This window comes from Nelusetta ayraudi, unplaced genomic scaffold (assembly GCF_046127955.1).
Source record: "Nelusetta ayraudi isolate G7.1 ecotype Tasmania unplaced genomic scaffold, CSIRO-AGI_Nayr_v1 ptg000024l, whole genome shotgun sequence".
Taxonomy (NCBI): Eukaryota; Metazoa; Chordata; class Actinopteri; order Tetraodontiformes; family Monacanthidae; genus Nelusetta; species Nelusetta ayraudi.
In genome coordinates, this window is record NW_027466074.1 from 480,795 (window position 1) to 498,816 (window position 18,022).

The 18,022-nt window shown below is 46.8% G+C and overlaps 1 protein-coding gene across 1 annotated transcript in view; it reads right to left on the reverse strand.

Annotated features, from left to right (window-relative positions):
• Positions 1 to 4,540: 4,540 nt before the first annotated feature.
• b4galt5 (UDP-Gal:betaGlcNAc beta 1,4- galactosyltransferase, polypeptide 5) overlaps positions 4,541 to 18,022 on the reverse strand; it is a 29,980-nt gene continuing 16,498 nt past the window's right edge. The window contains exons 2-9 of the mRNA XM_076028530.1: positions 14,112 to 14,231; positions 13,786 to 13,899; positions 13,190 to 13,317; positions 11,301 to 11,417; positions 10,964 to 11,151; positions 10,759 to 10,881; positions 10,055 to 10,156; positions 4,541 to 9,137 (exon numbers count right to left, since the gene is read on the reverse strand). Coding sequence (XP_075884645.1) covers positions 8,990 to 9,137; positions 10,055 to 10,156; positions 10,759 to 10,881; positions 10,964 to 11,151; positions 11,301 to 11,417; positions 13,190 to 13,317; positions 13,786 to 13,899; positions 14,112 to 14,231 — 1,040 coding nt within the window. The 3' untranslated portion in view covers positions 4,541 to 8,989. The remainder of the gene's footprint in view (positions 9,138 to 10,054; positions 10,157 to 10,758; positions 10,882 to 10,963; positions 11,152 to 11,300; positions 11,418 to 13,189; positions 13,318 to 13,785; positions 13,900 to 14,111; positions 14,232 to 18,022) is intronic.

Here is an 18,022-nt window from a genome sequence, read left to right on the forward strand (position 1 = left end):
AATTGATCCAGATGCTTGTGCAAGACCTCTGGTCAGTTCAGTCCAGATTAATCTGTCACTGCTTTTTCATTTTTGCAAAATTATTGAGAAATTTATTGTTTCATTAATGGAAAAAAAAACTATTTTCATTTCATTTCAGAACCTGGACCCTCTTTCTTTTTGAGGAAAGAAGTGGAATCAGTACTTTCACTAGTCCCCAAGTGTCCGTACCTTTACTGAAGCACAGAAACTTTTGCCACCGCGGAGAGAAGGAGACTGAACACGATGTTAGGCCAAGCCGAGCAGGAGGTGGTGGGTGGTGGATGGGTGAAGGATGGGCCGTGAGGCGAGACAGCACGGCGCTGTCAGAGAGGTGGAGGTGTACTCGCTTCACGCCCTCGGCCGTCACTCGGCTCCCTGTTGTGGCAGCACAGTCGTCACAACCTCGGCGCTCAGACTTGGCGGGAACTGAACAGGAAACACAAACACGGCACCACAGAGGCACAGAGGCGCTCCACCGTCCACAGGGGAGGACGGCGTGAAGCGAGTGCACCCCCCCCAAGGGAGAGTCCTCCGTGCGCACGGGGAAGAGCCGGTTTGTAAACTGGCAGGCGCTCACCTGAGACACGGCCACTCTTACGTAACCGGTACAAACTCCGTCGCCCAATGGGAGCGGCTCACGAGGCGCTGCTCTGGTTTAATTAATTAAGAGCCACGGCACTTTAATGCGTTCTGTCAGCACACGCCGTATCGTAAAGATTCCAAATATAGAGTTGCCGACCCTTCACATGCAGAATTGTTGTTGTCTTGAACGTGAATTTATTTTGGATGCAAACTCACGTTCGTTTAGAGCAGCGGTTCTCAAACTTTCTCTGTCACGCCCCACCTTGGAGGAAGAAAGTTTTTCATGCTAGGGCTAGAAGCCCCAAATTTGACGTGGCTGTGTCTTGAGGGATCCCGATGAACCTGCAAGTGGTCCCATGTCTCTAGGAGAAAGTTGACATTCGACCCCATAGACTTGCATGGCATTAGGGTTAGCGATAAGGCTGGAATTAGGGTTAGGGTTAGGGTTACTGCTGGAATTAGGGTTAGGGTTTCGGGGTTCCTCATTGGCTAGAAGCCCCAAATTTGACGTGGCTGTGTCTTGAGGGATCCCGATGAACCTGCAAGTGGTCCCATGTCTCTAGGGGAAAGTTGACATTCGACCCCATAGACTTGCATGGCATTAGGGTTAGCGATAAGGCTGGAATTAGGGTTAGGGTAGGGTTACTGCTGGAATTAGGGTTAGGGTTTCGGGGTTCCTCATGGGCTAGAAGCCCCAAATTTGACGTGACGGTGTCCTGAGGGATCCCGATGAACCTGCAAGTGGTCCGATGTCTCTAGGACAAAGTTGACATTCGACCCCATGGACTTGCATGGCATTTAGAGTTTGCGTTCAAAACCGTATTCTAATCTACGCAGCTGCATGCAATGCGCAAATTGTGCAACCCTGGCTTGCGTAGGCTATGAATCGGTATCGCTTGTTCTTTTCAGCTTTATTTAATTCCTTTGTAGAATTAATCCATCCTGCACTTTATTGATTGTTGTGTAAAACTATGTTTTATTCAAATACGTCCATCAAATTTAAACATTCAGCTTATTTCTAATGACTATTGGTAACAAAGCCGTTCAATCTATGCGAACCATATACTTTTTTGAAACCCTATTTTAAGTTATGATTTACCACTATTGGCGAGCCACTGGCCTATGATGGCCATCGCCTCCTTTATTTTTCTGAATGAAAGTTGGCAACACTTCACCAAATATCACCTCGAAACAGAACAAAAGAGAGGTGGTGGTGGTGGTGGTGGGTGAGGGGCGTATCAGGTTGTTTTCGCAGTGTGTTCTCCTGCATGTGAGCCCCAACTCATACATGTAAACAGACACAAGCCCAGAGCAAGTCGTGGATAACTGGAGTGCCACAACCGAGGGCAGCAACCGAGGCCACAGATTTAGCCGCCATATTCCTCCCCACCTCCACCTCCACCTCCCTCAGATCCCCAGTCGCACATGCTTGATTCCGATTTCAAAGAAGCTACGCGGGCGACTCAGAAAAAGGAGCCGTACACGACTTCAAAGCCCCAGAGAGAGGCCCGACAGTCCGGGGTGTTTGGTTGGATGGGTAGCGGGGGGTGTTTGGGATTTTCGGGGGGGGGGGGGGTTCGTGAGGACACGCTAATGAAAGGATGTGTGTCGGCCGGCGCAGGAGTGTGTCGTACACGCCGGCCAAAACAAAACCCTTGAGATGTCGAGACCAGCTCTCTGTGTGTGCATCTGATGCTTGAGAGAGACGGGGGTCAGCATACCAGAGCCCTGTGTTTCCCAGACTCCATTAAGATGTGGCTTTTCCAGCCAGCCTGACTGTGTGGGACTCTGCCAAGACTCTCTCTCTCTCACACACACACACACACACACACACACACACACACACACACACAGGGCAGCCACTGTTGCACAGAGGCACAGAAGCAGCCATTTGTTGTTGTTGTGTTTTTTCCCCCTCAAAGAGGATCAAAGGAGGTGCTTCCTACATTTTAAAGGTTTCATCGCTTTTTAATGTTTTCACTGATACACCATAGGTAAAGTTTCTATTTTTAGTGACAACCGCTACCAGTCTGGTGTGGCTGTTTTTTGAAAGTCTATGTTCTCTATGTCTCTGTCTATATTTTTGGATCATTAACCAAGTGATGCCATTAGCCTCTATATCTCTGCCCTGCTGTGTGACAGATAGCATTCTGGACATTTTTCCTGGACTCAATGGCAAATGATGCACTAATGGTTTAGAAAACCATTAGTGCATTATGGTACAACAAACAACTGCTTTGGTTGTTTGTTGTACACAGATTGATTTGAGTGTTTTTGTAACTACTATACATTAATATTTTGTACTGGTTTTTTTTTTTTTTTTTTTTTTTTAGTGCTGCAACAGTGTAGTTTCCCGATTTGGGATCAATGAAGTACATCTATCTATCTATCTATCTATCTATCTATCGGACCTTTAAAATGTTATCTTTTTTTTTACTGGGGATGATGCAGAACATTGAAATTTCGATTGTGCAGCGACTGTATCCCCTTTCTGCCACTCAGTATTTCCCTTTCCACGTTCAGCGTGATTAAATGATCAGCTGTCACTTCTGCTAAGTGGCCGAGACGCACGCTGAATGTGCTAAATGCTACAGGGCTCTGATTCTGAGTGACTTCCTCCTCTGTCTGTCTGCTCTCTGTTCTTCCTCCGGTGGGTGACACACTGGACCGTCGCAACAAGTATCAGCTTTGTCTCCGGCTCCGGATGTGTGCGCCATGACACACACAAATGGAGTGTGTCAAGGGACAAGTGGAAAATGAGGCTATTAACAGAAGTGTAGGGGGATCTGGTTGCAATATGCTGGGCTTTCCATTATTCATCATTGTGTTTATTATTCTTTTTTTTTTTCTTTTTTTTCCCCTGCTGCTCCCAAGAGCCCAAAACAAACAGACAATAATCCCCTGTTTAGAGATAGACACGCTGCTGACTGCTAGGCAGTTTCAAGTGCAGAGCCCCTCGGAAATCAGACGGACGCCCTGTGATGTTCAAGGTCTTTGTATTGACAGAAATGTTATTTTATTCTGTTTTTATTGTCCAGTTATCTGGCACGCTGGAGAGAACATTTCCTTAATCCATCAGCATTTGTCCCACAAAACTAGGAATGTAATTGGACGACTTTCCCGTCTTAACTTTCAAGCAGGCCAGTTTGGTTTGCTAGTGTCGGTTTAGCCTGTTGCATCAGAGCCACTTCCACACCGCATGCTGACCGGAACGAACTGCGTGGTTTTTGCTAGACTCTCGCCGCCGAGGAAAGCCTCTGCTGTCGTTCCGTCCTCACTTTTTAAGAGCGAAGTTGCCAGACAGTCCTGACAAAACTGCTGCCACCGCAGGGTTCGCACAAAATGAATCTGGCAGCAGTCACTTCCTGTTTATCTTTGTCTTAATCTGGGCCGTTTACTGGCAGCCAGTGAGGTGGGAGGAGGGGGCTGCTTCCTGCTTTCATTACAAATGAAAGGAAGCGGATCAATTATAGAGACAAGTGCATTTTTTAAAAAAAACACACGGGACCTGCATGGGTTAAGGAAGGTTCTAGATAGCGTGCGCAGAAATCGGTTGCATATATATATATATATATATATACTGTATATGCCTCGGCCTTTTCAGTGACAGCAGGTCTGAAACTACACAGTACTTCTGTCAGAGTTCTCTTTTCTTTTTCTTTCTCACTGGAAGCTTGCTCTCTAACTGTGGTCAGCTTGTGCTCTGCGTTTTGTACGAGGAGTGAAGTGTCAACAGCCAAATTACAGGAAGCCAGGTCATGTAGGTTTGCACCCTGCGCAAATGTTGTAGTGTGCAGCGCGAGCACATAAATATCCTGGAAGCAGAGCCGCTGCCACTCTGACAAAGTGCTTGTCATCGGTTAATAGTTTCTGGCAGTGTGCTAATGGCTGTCAGGCCTCCTGGAGTGAAGGAAAAACAAACAGGAGCGGAGAGAAATTCGAACTTGACAATTTTTTTTATTTTATTGGTGTACTGACAATAACAATGGTGGTATAAAAGAAAAATCTCCATCATACAAATTTCAATAATCAAAAGATAATATGCCAATACACATACAGATCCACATAAGGCTGACATCAAGTTTCGACGAGTGGCTTCAAATGGCTTCATTTTAAGGAGAATGTCTCCCCTTACAATCAAGAGAAGATATATCTTAAGTCTAACATTATGTATATGTCTTTTTCAGTATCATAGATAGCTCTCATACAAAAAAAAAAAAAAAGAAATTTGTTTGGGAATTTAGAATGGATTGCGAGGCTGGATTTGAACATGTGGCGTTCGCTGACACGTTGTTGTCCTGCAAGTTGGTTGACCTGACTTCACTGTGGCCACTGTCACCAGCCAAGAGACATGGCACGCTGAAACAATGAACCTCCTATTGAAGAGCGTTGTCTTGTGTCTGCTGTGGCATGTCTCTCGTCCAGCATAAAATGTCCGGGAAAGGCTGTCAGTCAGGAACACGGAGCAGCTCACGGGATCGGGGGAATGGGAGGAGGGGGAGGGGGTCTAATATGCACAGGCTAAGGATATAAAAGAAAACAAAGAAAAAAAAATCTGTGCTGCTGTGCAGTGATGTAAAAATGTTGTGTGTAAGCTTCACTTGCACTTTAGTGGCACCACGTCGACCCCCAGCCAAAATCCCTCAAAAGCCTTGTTCTTTCAGCTAGCATCTGTAGTGATTTCAGACCTTTTAGCTTCTAAAACACTACACACGACAATATTTACAATGATCTTACTTCCTGATTTACAATTTTATCAATTTAAATATTTTTGCTTGTAAAAAATAAACAAAACAAAAATGCGTGTTTGTAAAACAAACAAATCAAAATGGTAAAAAGTCAGATGGACGAATAAACACTGCAATAAATTAACAAGAGTTAAGGCCACCAGTTTTGTCAGAGACCAAACAAGCAAAGAAAACAAAACTACGGTCTCGTCATTTTAAACTGGCACAGAATGGATCTGAGGACACGAGGTGATGTTGGGATGAAGCCTCTTTGTCTGAGCAGCGGGTTTCTTGTTCTTAAGTCTGGGTCAAGACTGCTCACAGTAAATATGAGAACAGGGAAAGTACGAGACAACGAGGCAAGCCAGCATGCTTTTACTTTGAAAGTCTACTGACTTTCTCAAAAGCAAAGGCCATTTCTCCCCAGAAACTATGTCATCTAGTGGAAGTGCTGATTACTGTTCTGACTAAAAAGGCTCCTTGCGTGGGGGAAAAAGAGTCTTAACACTGACCCAAATGTATCAACCTCATCCAGGAGTCGGGTGGGGGGGCGGGGGGGCAGTTTACACTGAGATAACGCTTGAATATCTATCATCTAGCTTTCCATTTGAAGCAACAAAAAGGCGTATTATACGATCTAATATGAAAGTGTGAGAAAATAGAAACACATTTCAGCCGCTTTTTTTTTTTTTTAATTCGTTTTGTTGATGTTTTTTCTTTCAAATCAGTGCCAAAAAAACAAAAACGTTAAACAAAAAGGTGGGAGGAGGAGAGTTAGAAGTTGGTGACGTTCACGCCATTTCAATCGAACACGCAGGGAGAAGCGCAGCTCGACGCAAAACGCTTCGCCTGACCGCCGTTTCCCGCCGGGCGCCACCCGAGTCACTGGCTGCCACGTAAACACCTGTTCCTGACATGAACTAGAACAGCATAGGTTTTCCCGGTGGAAGGAATAATAATAGTGATGATAAACAAAAGGTTCTGCACGTTCACAAGGTGACTTTTGCCGCATGGCAGCAGCTTGGGAGTCAAATTAAATGCAACCAAAAGAGCAGCGGGAAGTTTTCGCAGCCACTCCTGCGACGCGTTAAAACCTTTGGATTTTGTTCTAGAAGGAAACTCCCAGAGAATCCCTGGAAGGGAAGCTCGGAAAAATCAGCACCACCCATCACCAATCAGCACTAACGCGGGAGGCGCTCAGCGAGCCACGGCGGCAGCCAGCATTTTTCTTTTCTCCTCGCTCGGCGTCGTTGCTCTTCCCTGTGGTCGTCACACAAAATGGCCTCCTCCCAAAGTGTCCGTTCGCCAGCTTCGAAATTAACACCGGGCAGCGAAGGCACCGTTCCATTTCACTTCAAACCAGCTCCCCGGGAAGGAAAAACCTGCGTGTAAATGAAGTGGAACGCCCCCCCCCCACCCCCGTTTACACAGACCTGAACCTTACAATCTCACACTAAAAAGGAAAAAAAAAAAAAAGGAAAAAAAAACAAAACAACACACACACACACACAACGATGACAAGTTTCAGTGCATGTAACACGGTCCGCTGTACGTCCCCTCCAACAGATGGTCGCATCGACCTGAAGAGAAATCAATATAGAGAAGAATCCTGCAGAGATCAAATCAAATCAAATAAATAAAACGAGGCCCCGCCTCTTCTTATTTTGTCGCGGGAACGTCGACATTTGGTCCAACGCCCGCTTTTATTTTATTTTCTTTTCTAACGGGACTCACTGCTATAAATGCATACAAGGCGATTTGTGTGAGGACAAAGTGGGTGCGAGGTTAACAAAGAGAGCGAGAGAGAGAGAGAGAGAGCGAGAGAGAGAGAGAGAGAGAGAGAGTTAGAGGGGCGGGGAGGGACTTCATTTCTTTCGTCAACACTGATACATGAATGAGGGGGACGGACTTTTTGAGCCACAGCCATCAAAACACCTCGACTCGTGATCCGCAGGCGAGCTGGGCCGAGCCGGGCCGAGCCGAGCCGAGCCGAGCCGACCAGAGCCGAGTGGCGCGGTGTCGTGTTACAACCCCACCTCACGCCTCTGGAAACAAACAGGTGTTTAGATTGGCTCTACTCTACGGATGACGAGCGTCAGTTAAAACACACACACGCACACACGCACACACGCACGCACACGCACACACACAAAAAAACCAACAACAGTCAAGGCAGCAATAGACTTTGTGATCACAGACAGGCAGTTTTCACAGCACCTACAAGTAGGAAGAGGGCCGGCAAACAAACACAATTCAGACAAAAAAAAAAAAAAAAAAAAAGAAACAACACAGAGCAAAGCGGACGTGACAAAGCCGAGTATTGGACCTAAACAATACAAAGAGCAAAGGATTTGTCTCCGCCTAGCGCGTGTCATCCGAGCGCCACAGACAAAGAAAAAAAAGGCCAAAGTCTGAAGCCAGGCTGGATGAGTGAGCGAGTGAACGGCTCCTTCCTGTTCAGAGTCTGTCTGCCACCTACAACAGGATACGCACTTCCCCCATTTGCATAGCTCTCCCTCCCTTTAAACGCACACTTGCACCACACACACAGGTTTTTTTTTTTTTTTTGCTTAGGCAAAGGGTGTGCAGAGTGTTTGTTTTGCATACGCAGTCACTCCCTCTGCATGGTCCAGACCGGGGGGGTCGGGGCCAGGCTCGGCTTTCTGAGGGGGAATTATTGCCAACGGGGGGGCAGGGTGGGGGTCGGGCTTTGCTCGCAGACATACGGGACAAATGAGCGGGGGGGACAAAACAAACAAACAAACAACGACAACAAAAAAAAAAAAAGCCTGCTGTGACCACGCAAACAATAGTCTTTAGGAGGTACTTTTCACAGGACATGACAGGGAATCACAAGAAATGGTCTGTGTGATATTTTGTTTTCTTCTTCTTCTTTTTTTCGTCCGAGCTCGCCAGTTTTCCCTCTTCGTCTCCGCTCGGACGCTCGTTTCCTCATGCGTAGATTTGGCAAACCTTGTGCAGAACCAGCTGCAGGAATTCGCTCGGCTGCGTACGCCAAATGCTTTTCCGCAGGTTAAACGCTTTGTTGGCCAAATAAAAAAAAAAAATTAAAAAAACAAGCCAGACGAGGCAAAGCGCAGTTCAAACCAAAGCTATGGGAACCGAGTCCTGTGTGTGTGTGTGTGTGTGTGTGTGTGTGTGTGTGCAAGTGTGTCATCCCGTTTTTAAGTAAACAAGCGCAATAGCAGAGGGCCGAGTTAATCATTAAAGAAGACGGATGAACGAATGAGATACTGAAGGCCAAAATGGTGCAAAAGGCATGTGGAGACTGATAAGCCCAGATGAGCGGAGTGATGTACTGTGGCACAAGCAAGTGCAGCATTTACCCTTAGCTTTTCTCTCTCTCTTTTTTTTTGTTGTTGTTTCTCTCTCCCTCCCTCCGTGTAGGATTTACCTCGCAAACGTTTGCGAGTCTGCTTTTTGCATACAAACAAAAGAATCAAAGCAAAAGTCAAAAAAAAAATCAAATCAGAGAGTCCTTAAGGAGCGCTGCAACCGCTGAGGATATGGCTATTCCCAGAGGACTTTGATTCCCACTTTGACTTTTTCTTTTTTCTTCTTTACTTTCTTTTTTCTTTTTTTTTCTTTTTTGCCCCCTCCTCCACCACCGAACAATAAGCAGTCCAGCCGAGCCTGCGTCAGTAGTCGGGTATGGGCGCGAGGTTTTTGTTCAGCAGGACCGATATGTTGGTGTAGAGAGGCGTCCTGGACACCACGGGGGAGTAGTTGAGGTTGCTGAGGCCGTCCACTTTCTGCCTCTCTCTGGAGTGGCGCAGCAGACGATACCTGCGGGAAAGACACCATCGATCAGTCAGTCAGCCGGGCCGGGGTAACCTGGCGCTTCAGGTCGGACGAGTTTTGAGAGCGCGGCGGCAGTAACGACGAGGAACGAAACAAATCGCAGAACAGGTTTCACAGTCGGAGCGCGTGTAAAATTAAAAAAAAGCACCAGGCGACACCTTGCAACAGCATCTTGACGGACGGCCCAAAATGTTTTTTTTCAATAGGAAACAGTCAAGCGTTGCAGCGTTGCAGGCTGCGTGAATGCACGAGAGGGAAATTCCCCGTAATACGTGGGAGTCTGAAAAAGTTTTCCACTGAAAATGGATCAAAGGTTACAAAGGTGCCTTTGCCAAGACTTGAATGTGAACTTATTCATTTTGTTGTATTGCATTTATCATTTGTACGATGATAAAGTAATATAATACAAACCGATGATTGGATTATTTATTGCGAAACTGGACGTGCAAGTTCATGGACAAGGTGCACGGCAAACTGGGCCTTTCACACACTGCATTGCTTTAATGAAACAGGAAGTCAGTTGGTTGTTTATTTCCATTTTTTATTATTTCTTTTAAATGAGGCGAGCTTCCTTCGTTGGGGCAAAAAAAATAACAACTGAAAGAACTCGCTGTTTTGACCTTTGAGCTGTTTCCAATTATTTCAAATTCGGGGCGACTGGAACATGATCGGAATTCGGCCCTGAAGGATGCAAGCACATCACATGCAAAGTCTTTAAAAAGAGTTGAAATTCGCTCAAAGTCACTGCGGTGGCCGTTCATGTGACTGGCTTACACCACGTGAGCCTAAGCCTCATTCTAATGACTAGCCTCTGCTTTTAACCAGAGGGTGTGTGTGCGTGTGTGTGTGTGTGTGTGTGATTGCTGAACCGTGCGTACAAACAGTGCACGCACAACACTAACCTTCCCAGGAACTGGACCTCTCCGCGGTGGTGATGAGGAATTGACATGTAGCGGCCCTGCTCGCTGCGTGGTCTGCTGATGGTGTAGTTGGCGTACAGCAACCTGCGCAAACACACCAGAGGGTTTTAGCGACGCACTCCAGCCGTTCACGGTGAAGAACGCTCGCTAAACAGAGGCCGGCGTGAAAGGCGATACGCCGACAAACATCCAAGAGATGGGAGAGGCTGCGCGGTTGTGGCACATGAAAGGAACAGGTTGCGTATCAAAAAAAACAAAACAATAACACAACTCAGTCAACCGGGGGCTGCTTGCGTTCGCGGCGAGCCTCCGGTGTGCACAGCTGCCCGTGGGAAGTGTAGGTGGGGAGAGGACAATGGCGCGCGGACACAAAGAAGAGCACCGCAGACGGCTATTAGGCGCGAGGGACCTCGCTCCTCTTGGGAGTTTGGATTTCACTGCCGTTTAGATTTACAACTGTCTTAAATATCCCGGCGGTCTGGGTGAGCATGGACACGGCGGGTTTGCTCTGCGGATTAATTCTTTCACCGGTTACACTTTCAACCCCCCCCCCCCCCCCCCCCCCCCCCCACACACACACACACACACACACTTTTTACTGCCGCTGTTTGCTCAGTGCTCCTATCAGAGAGGTCCGTGTCTATGTGTGCGTAGGTGGGCGTGTTCTGTGTGTGTTTCCCCCTCACCTGTTCCAGAGGTCATCGTCCTCTCCTCCCCAGCCCCAGAACGCATTTGGAAATCCATTAACCTCCTTGAACTGCTTCACCGTCAGGCCACTGACGCCTCCGAAAAACTCATTATAGGGGAGCCTTGGGGAGACAATCAGAGGCGTTAAATTCATTGTAAGTAAAGGATATGGGCGTTTGGCGAAAAAGCCCAACCAGGACTCACATGTAATAGTACTTGTCGAGCTTGACCGCAAAGTGCCGGGGCATGTCCCTGCAGCCGTAGTAGTTCCTGTCGTTCTCCATGAGGTGGTCCACGTCGTGGAAGATCAGGCAGTCCCAGTCCAGGTCTTTCATGGCCTCCTTGAAGCCCACGTTGAACAGCATCGCTCGATTGAACGACTCGGTGCCGCCCTGGAGACGGAGGGGAGGGCGGTGCAATTACGCGGTCGTTTGTGCATGCGATGCGATTGTGAAACACAGATCAGAGTCACAGGGTCACGGGAGCAAAACTACGGACAAGGCGCTCTTTGCTTCCCGCCGTGGGAAGGACGTGCGCGTACCTGCTCGATGAGATAAAAGGCAAACTGCAATCTCTGCTTCTGCAGCACTGGAACCAGGTGTCGCAGCAGAATGGGTAGGTGCTCATGTCGGTTCCTGAACGGAATGAGTATCGCCACCTGAGTGGACACAAAGCGAGAGGAGACCGTGACATGACACGACGTGCATGGAAAAAAAAAAAAACGGGTTTGCGGCACTTGTTTGCACAAAGTGAGGCCTGATTTATGGCTCACTGTGTGTATTGCACCAACGGCGGGGCGAGGGTGCACTGCACGACTGCAGGCCTCAGGCAATACCCTACATGGTGGCCTGGCACACACTTTCCCAGAAATGTCCCCACACAATCCCGGCAGCGCAGGCCCCAACAAGTGCGGTTGGATCGCTTGCATGCAACACATTGCAGGATGCCATCGATGCCGAGGATAACCGGATAATGCGCAAATTGGTATGACTCTATTTTATTATTATTTTTTTTTAACGGAAGAAAAAAAGGGAAAAAGAAGGAAAAAAGAAAAAAGGAAAAAGAAAAGAAAAAAAATAAATAAAAATTGATACAACTCTGTTCAAAAACCAGTGAAGACTTCCAAAGCTATGGGAGCGGCTGCCAGAGAGGCTGAATGAACCCCTATAAGTTGACCACGAGAGCTACTGTGTGCAATGCAGGTATAAAATGGGCCTGATTCTCTGAGCTATTTTCACATGAAGAGGTGAATGGGTGAAAGTGTGGGTGATAACACAAACACCAAAAAACGGTTCATGACTATGGAGGGAGCAACGGAAGAAGCTCCTCCATCCACTGAAGATCCTGTATCAATCGCTGATAGGCTAGATTGGAATTTTCTCTGCGTTTGCTGTTTGCAAAGACAGCCTCGCCTTTAAGAAATCTCTGCAACAGTCACAAGGGGGATCAGAAACCAGTGTGTGTGTGTGTGTGCCTTTCTGAGGGTAGGACAACCAAATTATTTTACTGCACTACAAGCATACACTTTGATTAATGTATTTATAGGCAGTATGTTTTCAATCCATTTTTTTGTCAAAATAAAAGCGATATTTGTAAAAATTTTGACAGAGAACAATTGAGATTTTCAGGTTGGTTCCGTTGAATGGTGCGAAGCGCAGAAGCCTTAATTTTCGTCAAATCTCGTCCCACAAAACTTTGTTTACATTTGTTTGCCGGCAAGAATGGTGGTTATATTTTTCTCTTTGATTACTTGTAAAAAAAAATATTCCGTCTCCTCCTCTGTCTAAACATAACGCGCCATTTTCACTTGAAGTGAACTGGTCACGTGACCCCGTATGTCACGTCCGGTGATGTATAAATGCGTAAAAAATGCGTTTCCACGACACTTTTGCGGTACACCTCTTTATCGCTACGTCTGAAAAACCACCTCATGAGAGCATCAAAACCTTTTTCGCGATATTTGAGAGGTTTTCCGAAGTTTATGTGTTTCCATTACCAGTTTTTTATTGCGATATTTAGGTTTTGCGCAATTCTAAGGGGTAATGGAAACGCAGCTACTGCCGTCACCCTATGACAGCTGGGGGAGGCTGCGGCAGACCCCAGCAACCCTGAGAGCAGGATGGAGTGGGTATTGAAAGTGGATGGACGTTAAGCTTTTACCAATACAGAAATCATAAATCAAGCCACATTTTACACACTGGACTTTCAAACTGCGAGAGGTTCCTCCTCTTATACGCCTGCCGCATGCGTCTGCAGTGCAGCGGCGGGTGGAAAAAGCAGACGGCGCTGCCGACGTCGAGCCGTCTCCTTGGTGGGCGCCTCGACAACTCAGCGAGACGGAAACCGCTCCCCCCCCCCCCCCCCCCCCCCCGTCCGTCTCGTGTATTCCCCCCGGCGACTCGCGCCGAGCAGCGTCTCGCCCGCACTTACCTTCCAGCGAGGTAAACAATCTCTGGGTTTCCAGTAGCCTCCCAGGGCTATGCTCGGCTCTTTCTCCAGCAAGGACCTTTCCACCTCCTCCAAAGACACCATGGTCATGTTCACCTTCAACATGCCCTCTGTGAAAGTTGTCGTGAAAGAGACAAACAAGCAGACGAAGGGGAATAAAGAGAACAGAGGTAAGAGCCAGAGGGGGGAATAACAAACAAAGAGACAAACAAACAACACGAACATTGGCGAAAGAAAGAGTTGATAATGAAGGAAAAGTGAGTTCAAATAATAGAATGCGGACGCTTGTGGGCAGCGCCACTTTTAGGAAGTTGGCCGCGCTTTAATGCTAAATCAAACAAAGCCGAGCCCGGTTAAGCACGCCAATAAGCCATACATGCATTATTACTTCATTACTGCACAAAAAAGACATTCATCATTTTACAAGGTCAATCAAGAGGAAAAATGTCATAAATCATTAACTACATGGACGGAGGGAGGGGTGGAGTGGGGAGGGGAGGGGAGGGAGGTTTTTCTCTATCGCTGCCTTTACACGCTTTACATTTGTTCATCGGGAAAGACACGCAGGGTGCACTTACTCATCGAGGGCAGCCTCTCGGGGCAAAGCTGAGAGGGGTAGTAGGTGAAGTCCTCCGGGAGGTATGTGGTGGGAGGCCCGTCACTTTCGCTCACATTGTAGTAATAGGAGTAATCTGGGGGAGGGGTGGGGTGCAAACAAACACACACATGACCCTCAGTGCAGGGTGGGTCCTTAATCCAGTCCACAACTGCATAAACCCAGCTCTCTTTTTTTTTTTTTTTTTTTACCCCAGTGTGTTCTTATTTTCTAATTTCTTCAAGTGGCGGTTAAATCGTTGTGCTGCCATGCATGTGCGGCGGTTTATTTATTTATTTATTTTTTTACCTGTGCCGTTTATGTTGTAGGCCCCTCGGACCACTTGCTCTATGACCTGAGCTCCGATGCTCCTCACGTTCTCTCTGATCTGGATCCCTCTGGCCTGGACCATGAACACATACTCGTTCACTGCAGGCAGAAGAAGATGGAGAGAAGGACGCGCTCATTAGTCGCTGTGCGTTACCGGCGTTTATTGCATGATTAGATCTGCTGCATGGAATCGATGGCTTTGCCGGCGAGTGGGCTCATGAGTGGATTAGACAGATATCAGGGACTTCAGCTGAGACGCTGAGGGGGCCTGATCTGCACTGCAGAGGTAAAAAAAAAAAGAGAGAAGCTAAAGCTAAAGGAAGAGCAGAAGGGTGAGGGTTGGGCAGTATGAGGGGATGTGGTGGAAGTGACAAAACCTCATTGCTTGAGATGTCTCATTAACGACCCTGCATACAAGCTGCCCTAAAGCACTGCACTGCACTGCACTGCACGCACCACAGCAGCAGATCTCAACTGGCTCAGTCTCAGCTCAGGACCCACATTGTTTTTCCTGATCACAAAGTCACAACTCAAAATTTATTCCACAGAAAAATGAAAAACGCTAGGCCACTTTCCATCATGTCAATGAATGATTGAAATTATTGAATTGAATTGTGTCCTGCAGAATAAATGCAGTATGTTCTTCAGAAATATATGTTTTTTTTGTGATTCTCCTGAGACACTATTGTTTGCCTGCTCTTTTTTTTTGTTATATTTTTGTTGTTTCAATGTATTGATTTGAAACAACAAATCAATACATTGTCTGATACATGTCTTAAAAGTACCTTTAAAGCATAATTGTCAACCCAGCTGTTGGTCACCTGGACAGACAGAGGGTGGGGGATTTGAAATTTACGTCCATGTCATGATTGTTCGAATACTCTTATTGTACTTATTGTAAAAAAGAAACATATCTGTTTTAAACCCACCCTCCCTTTCCCCCCTCCCACGACCCACTTTTGGGTTGCGACCCACCAGTTGAGAAACGCTGCACCATAGGAGGCAGTCTGGGAGGCAATGATTCCCAATTAAAGATGTCTCGTAATGGTTTTTGTGCATCAGCACAGGAGAGTCCAGAAGCAATGACCTCCAGGAGGATCACCGGCTTGTACCACTGTTGTTTCTGATATTTTGAGCAGCACGCCGGCATGATGGATGCCTGCCCCGCTAGAGCCCAGCCCAACAGCGCAGTCTCTGTCTCTTAATCCAATCATCATTCATCCCGAGACCATCCACACCCTCCTGTGAGTGCATGTAGGTGCGCTACTGGTGTGTGTGTGTGTGTGTGTGTGTGCGTGTGTGTGTGTGCGTGCGCGCGCCCTGATACTGCTGAGCTCGAAATCGAGGGGATGCGATTTGTCATTAGTAATTGCATTACACTTTCCATCACATTCGTCTTGTTTTGTACAAACTGCCGGCCCTGCAGGACCACAGGCCGGAGGACAAGCGGAACCAGTAATCAATGTTCTTGGCTTGTGTCGCCTGGCGCACAAGCAAATCTGCAGAGGACGTCAGAATTGATGGAGGGGCGAAAGGAGGGGGAGGCACTCAAGGGTGATTAACAAGGCTCGTAAAAGACAGACTTAAAAAAAAAAAAAATAGACCCAATTATGGACGAACATTGAAGAACACTTCTGCTTTTAATAATAATAATAATAATATAATATTAATTTTTTATTATATTTTTATATTTTTTTTATCGTGAGGTATTGACTTATCTCCATTCAGGGGCTTCAATGGATGGCATTGCAAACTGGATCATATGTTTAAGACCTACTTCCCACTTTTAGTGACGAGTGAAATGAAAGAGAGAAGGTAAAATTGAGAAATTCAAGAGAAAGCGCTGAGAGACTCATTGCAAGGGGCTTTTTAGTTTCTCATAAAGGAGATGTGAAAACCGTTCCAGGGCTTCTCCTTTACAGGCGACATATGATGGAAAAAGGCCACAAGGCTTCTGGAGGACGTTCCCGTCCTGAAGGCACCAGCATATTCCGACATGTTAGTCTGCCAAAAAAATAGATGAATTATTTATAAAAAAAAAGAGTAATAAAGGAAATGGAGGACACATGAGACAAAAGGTCGATCTCAACCAGAGACAGAGACTCAGAAAGTCGGCTCACGGCTGCAAGAAAAAAACAGTCCATCCTGTGTGGGTCTCCGCGGTGAGTGTTTCTGTTCACTTGGCCTACTGTACACAAAGCGGCAGGCCACTCTGTTTTTACTTTATGCTTCTCCCTCCCTCTGTTGGCAAACACGCACTCCGGCGCCAGCGCTAATGGCTCGCGTCGGGGTATTCGGGCCAACAAACTGTGACAAATGCAATTGAACGTCAGACCTGGGCGAGGGGCTGCCGTGACGGGCGGAGGCAGGGGGCCCTCACAGACCAGGGGGGGTTTGGCTGCAGGCATACATGTATACCAGGGGTGGGCAAACCTTTTGACCGGTGTGCCACGATGGGTTTCTAAAATTTGACATAGGGGGAGCCGGAGTAGGAGTAGATGGATGCAGTGTTTTGGTGACATAGGAGGAAAAAATATATATTGTGGGATATGTAGAAAACAGACGGGAGCATTTACTGAATAAAACAATTGTTTAGGCATCTCGTAATTATGAGAAAAGATGTCGAAATTTATAAGATAAAATAGAGAAAAAGGAAACTTCAGTAAATCCTTTCTAATCAGTGGCCAGTGATGGCGCTATCGCAGTTAATCTGCTACAACTACCTTCTCGGTTTGAGACACTAGGAAATACTTGCATTCCTTAAAACTGAGGATGGTATTAATATTAGTATGCCAACACTGCGCAGGTATGGAAGCGCATTGCGAGATCCTCTATCTCATAATTTCGAGATCTTTTCTCGAAATTACGAGATAAGGTGCCTAATTTCTTTTTCTATCCAGCGAATGCGATGCACTTGCGTGAAAACATGTTTTAATTTTAACCGAAAGTGAACAAAGCGCTACAACAAAATACTGTCTTTGAAGCCTCATGGTAATTAGCTTTTTATTGAAATGACTCTTAAAACACTGAAAACATTGTTAAAAATTGAGCTATTTAATTACTTTATTATAATTATTTCAAAAGCTTAGCAGGTAGTTTGCCCATGCCTGATATATACACAGAGTGGGGGGGGGGGGGGGGGGGGGGGGTTGTGCTCCACCCACAAGCTCCTCCACCATCAGACCCCCTCCCCTCCCCCCTAACATGGTAACTTATCAAGCATGACAGGGGACCTTGAGCGCCCTTGTCCCATTACAACTCTCACTCACGGCCTGCTTCATGCCAAGCCCTGCCCACTTTCCTCCCCCTGCCACTCGCTCCACACCCCACCGCAGCCACCGCCTCCCCCTTTATCTGTCCTTCCCACCCCCATAAAGTGGCTTCTATCGGCTCCTGTCAAGTCCCGCTTGTTCCTAACGTTTAAGCAAAAACAGAAAAAAAAAACAAAAAACTGCGAAACATCGCGATGATGGAGAGATTCCAGCAGCATCCTATAGGCTGGAATTTGAGGTAATAGAAAAAAAAAAAGGAAGGCAACCAACAAGCCACGCACACACACGCAAGCGCATTGCACCCCCGCCCCCAACCCCGAAAGGCAATTAACTCCACATTGATAGCTCAGCAATGGGAAGTGGGGAGCGATCTCTCCTGTTTCTGGTCGTTTCCTGATAAGAGCTGAAAAGGCCGTTATTTTCTATTTTCTCCCCACAGAAGCTGTTTCTGCATGGACACACACAAGGACACACACACAAGCGCACGCTCTTGCACCATACATTCAGCTGTAGCCTACAGGGTTTGAAGCCGTCACTTGCACAAAGGGTCATTTTTCCTGCCGCTGCATATCACAGGCACCCACGGAGGCACACATGCATAGAGGAAAAAAAAAGAAG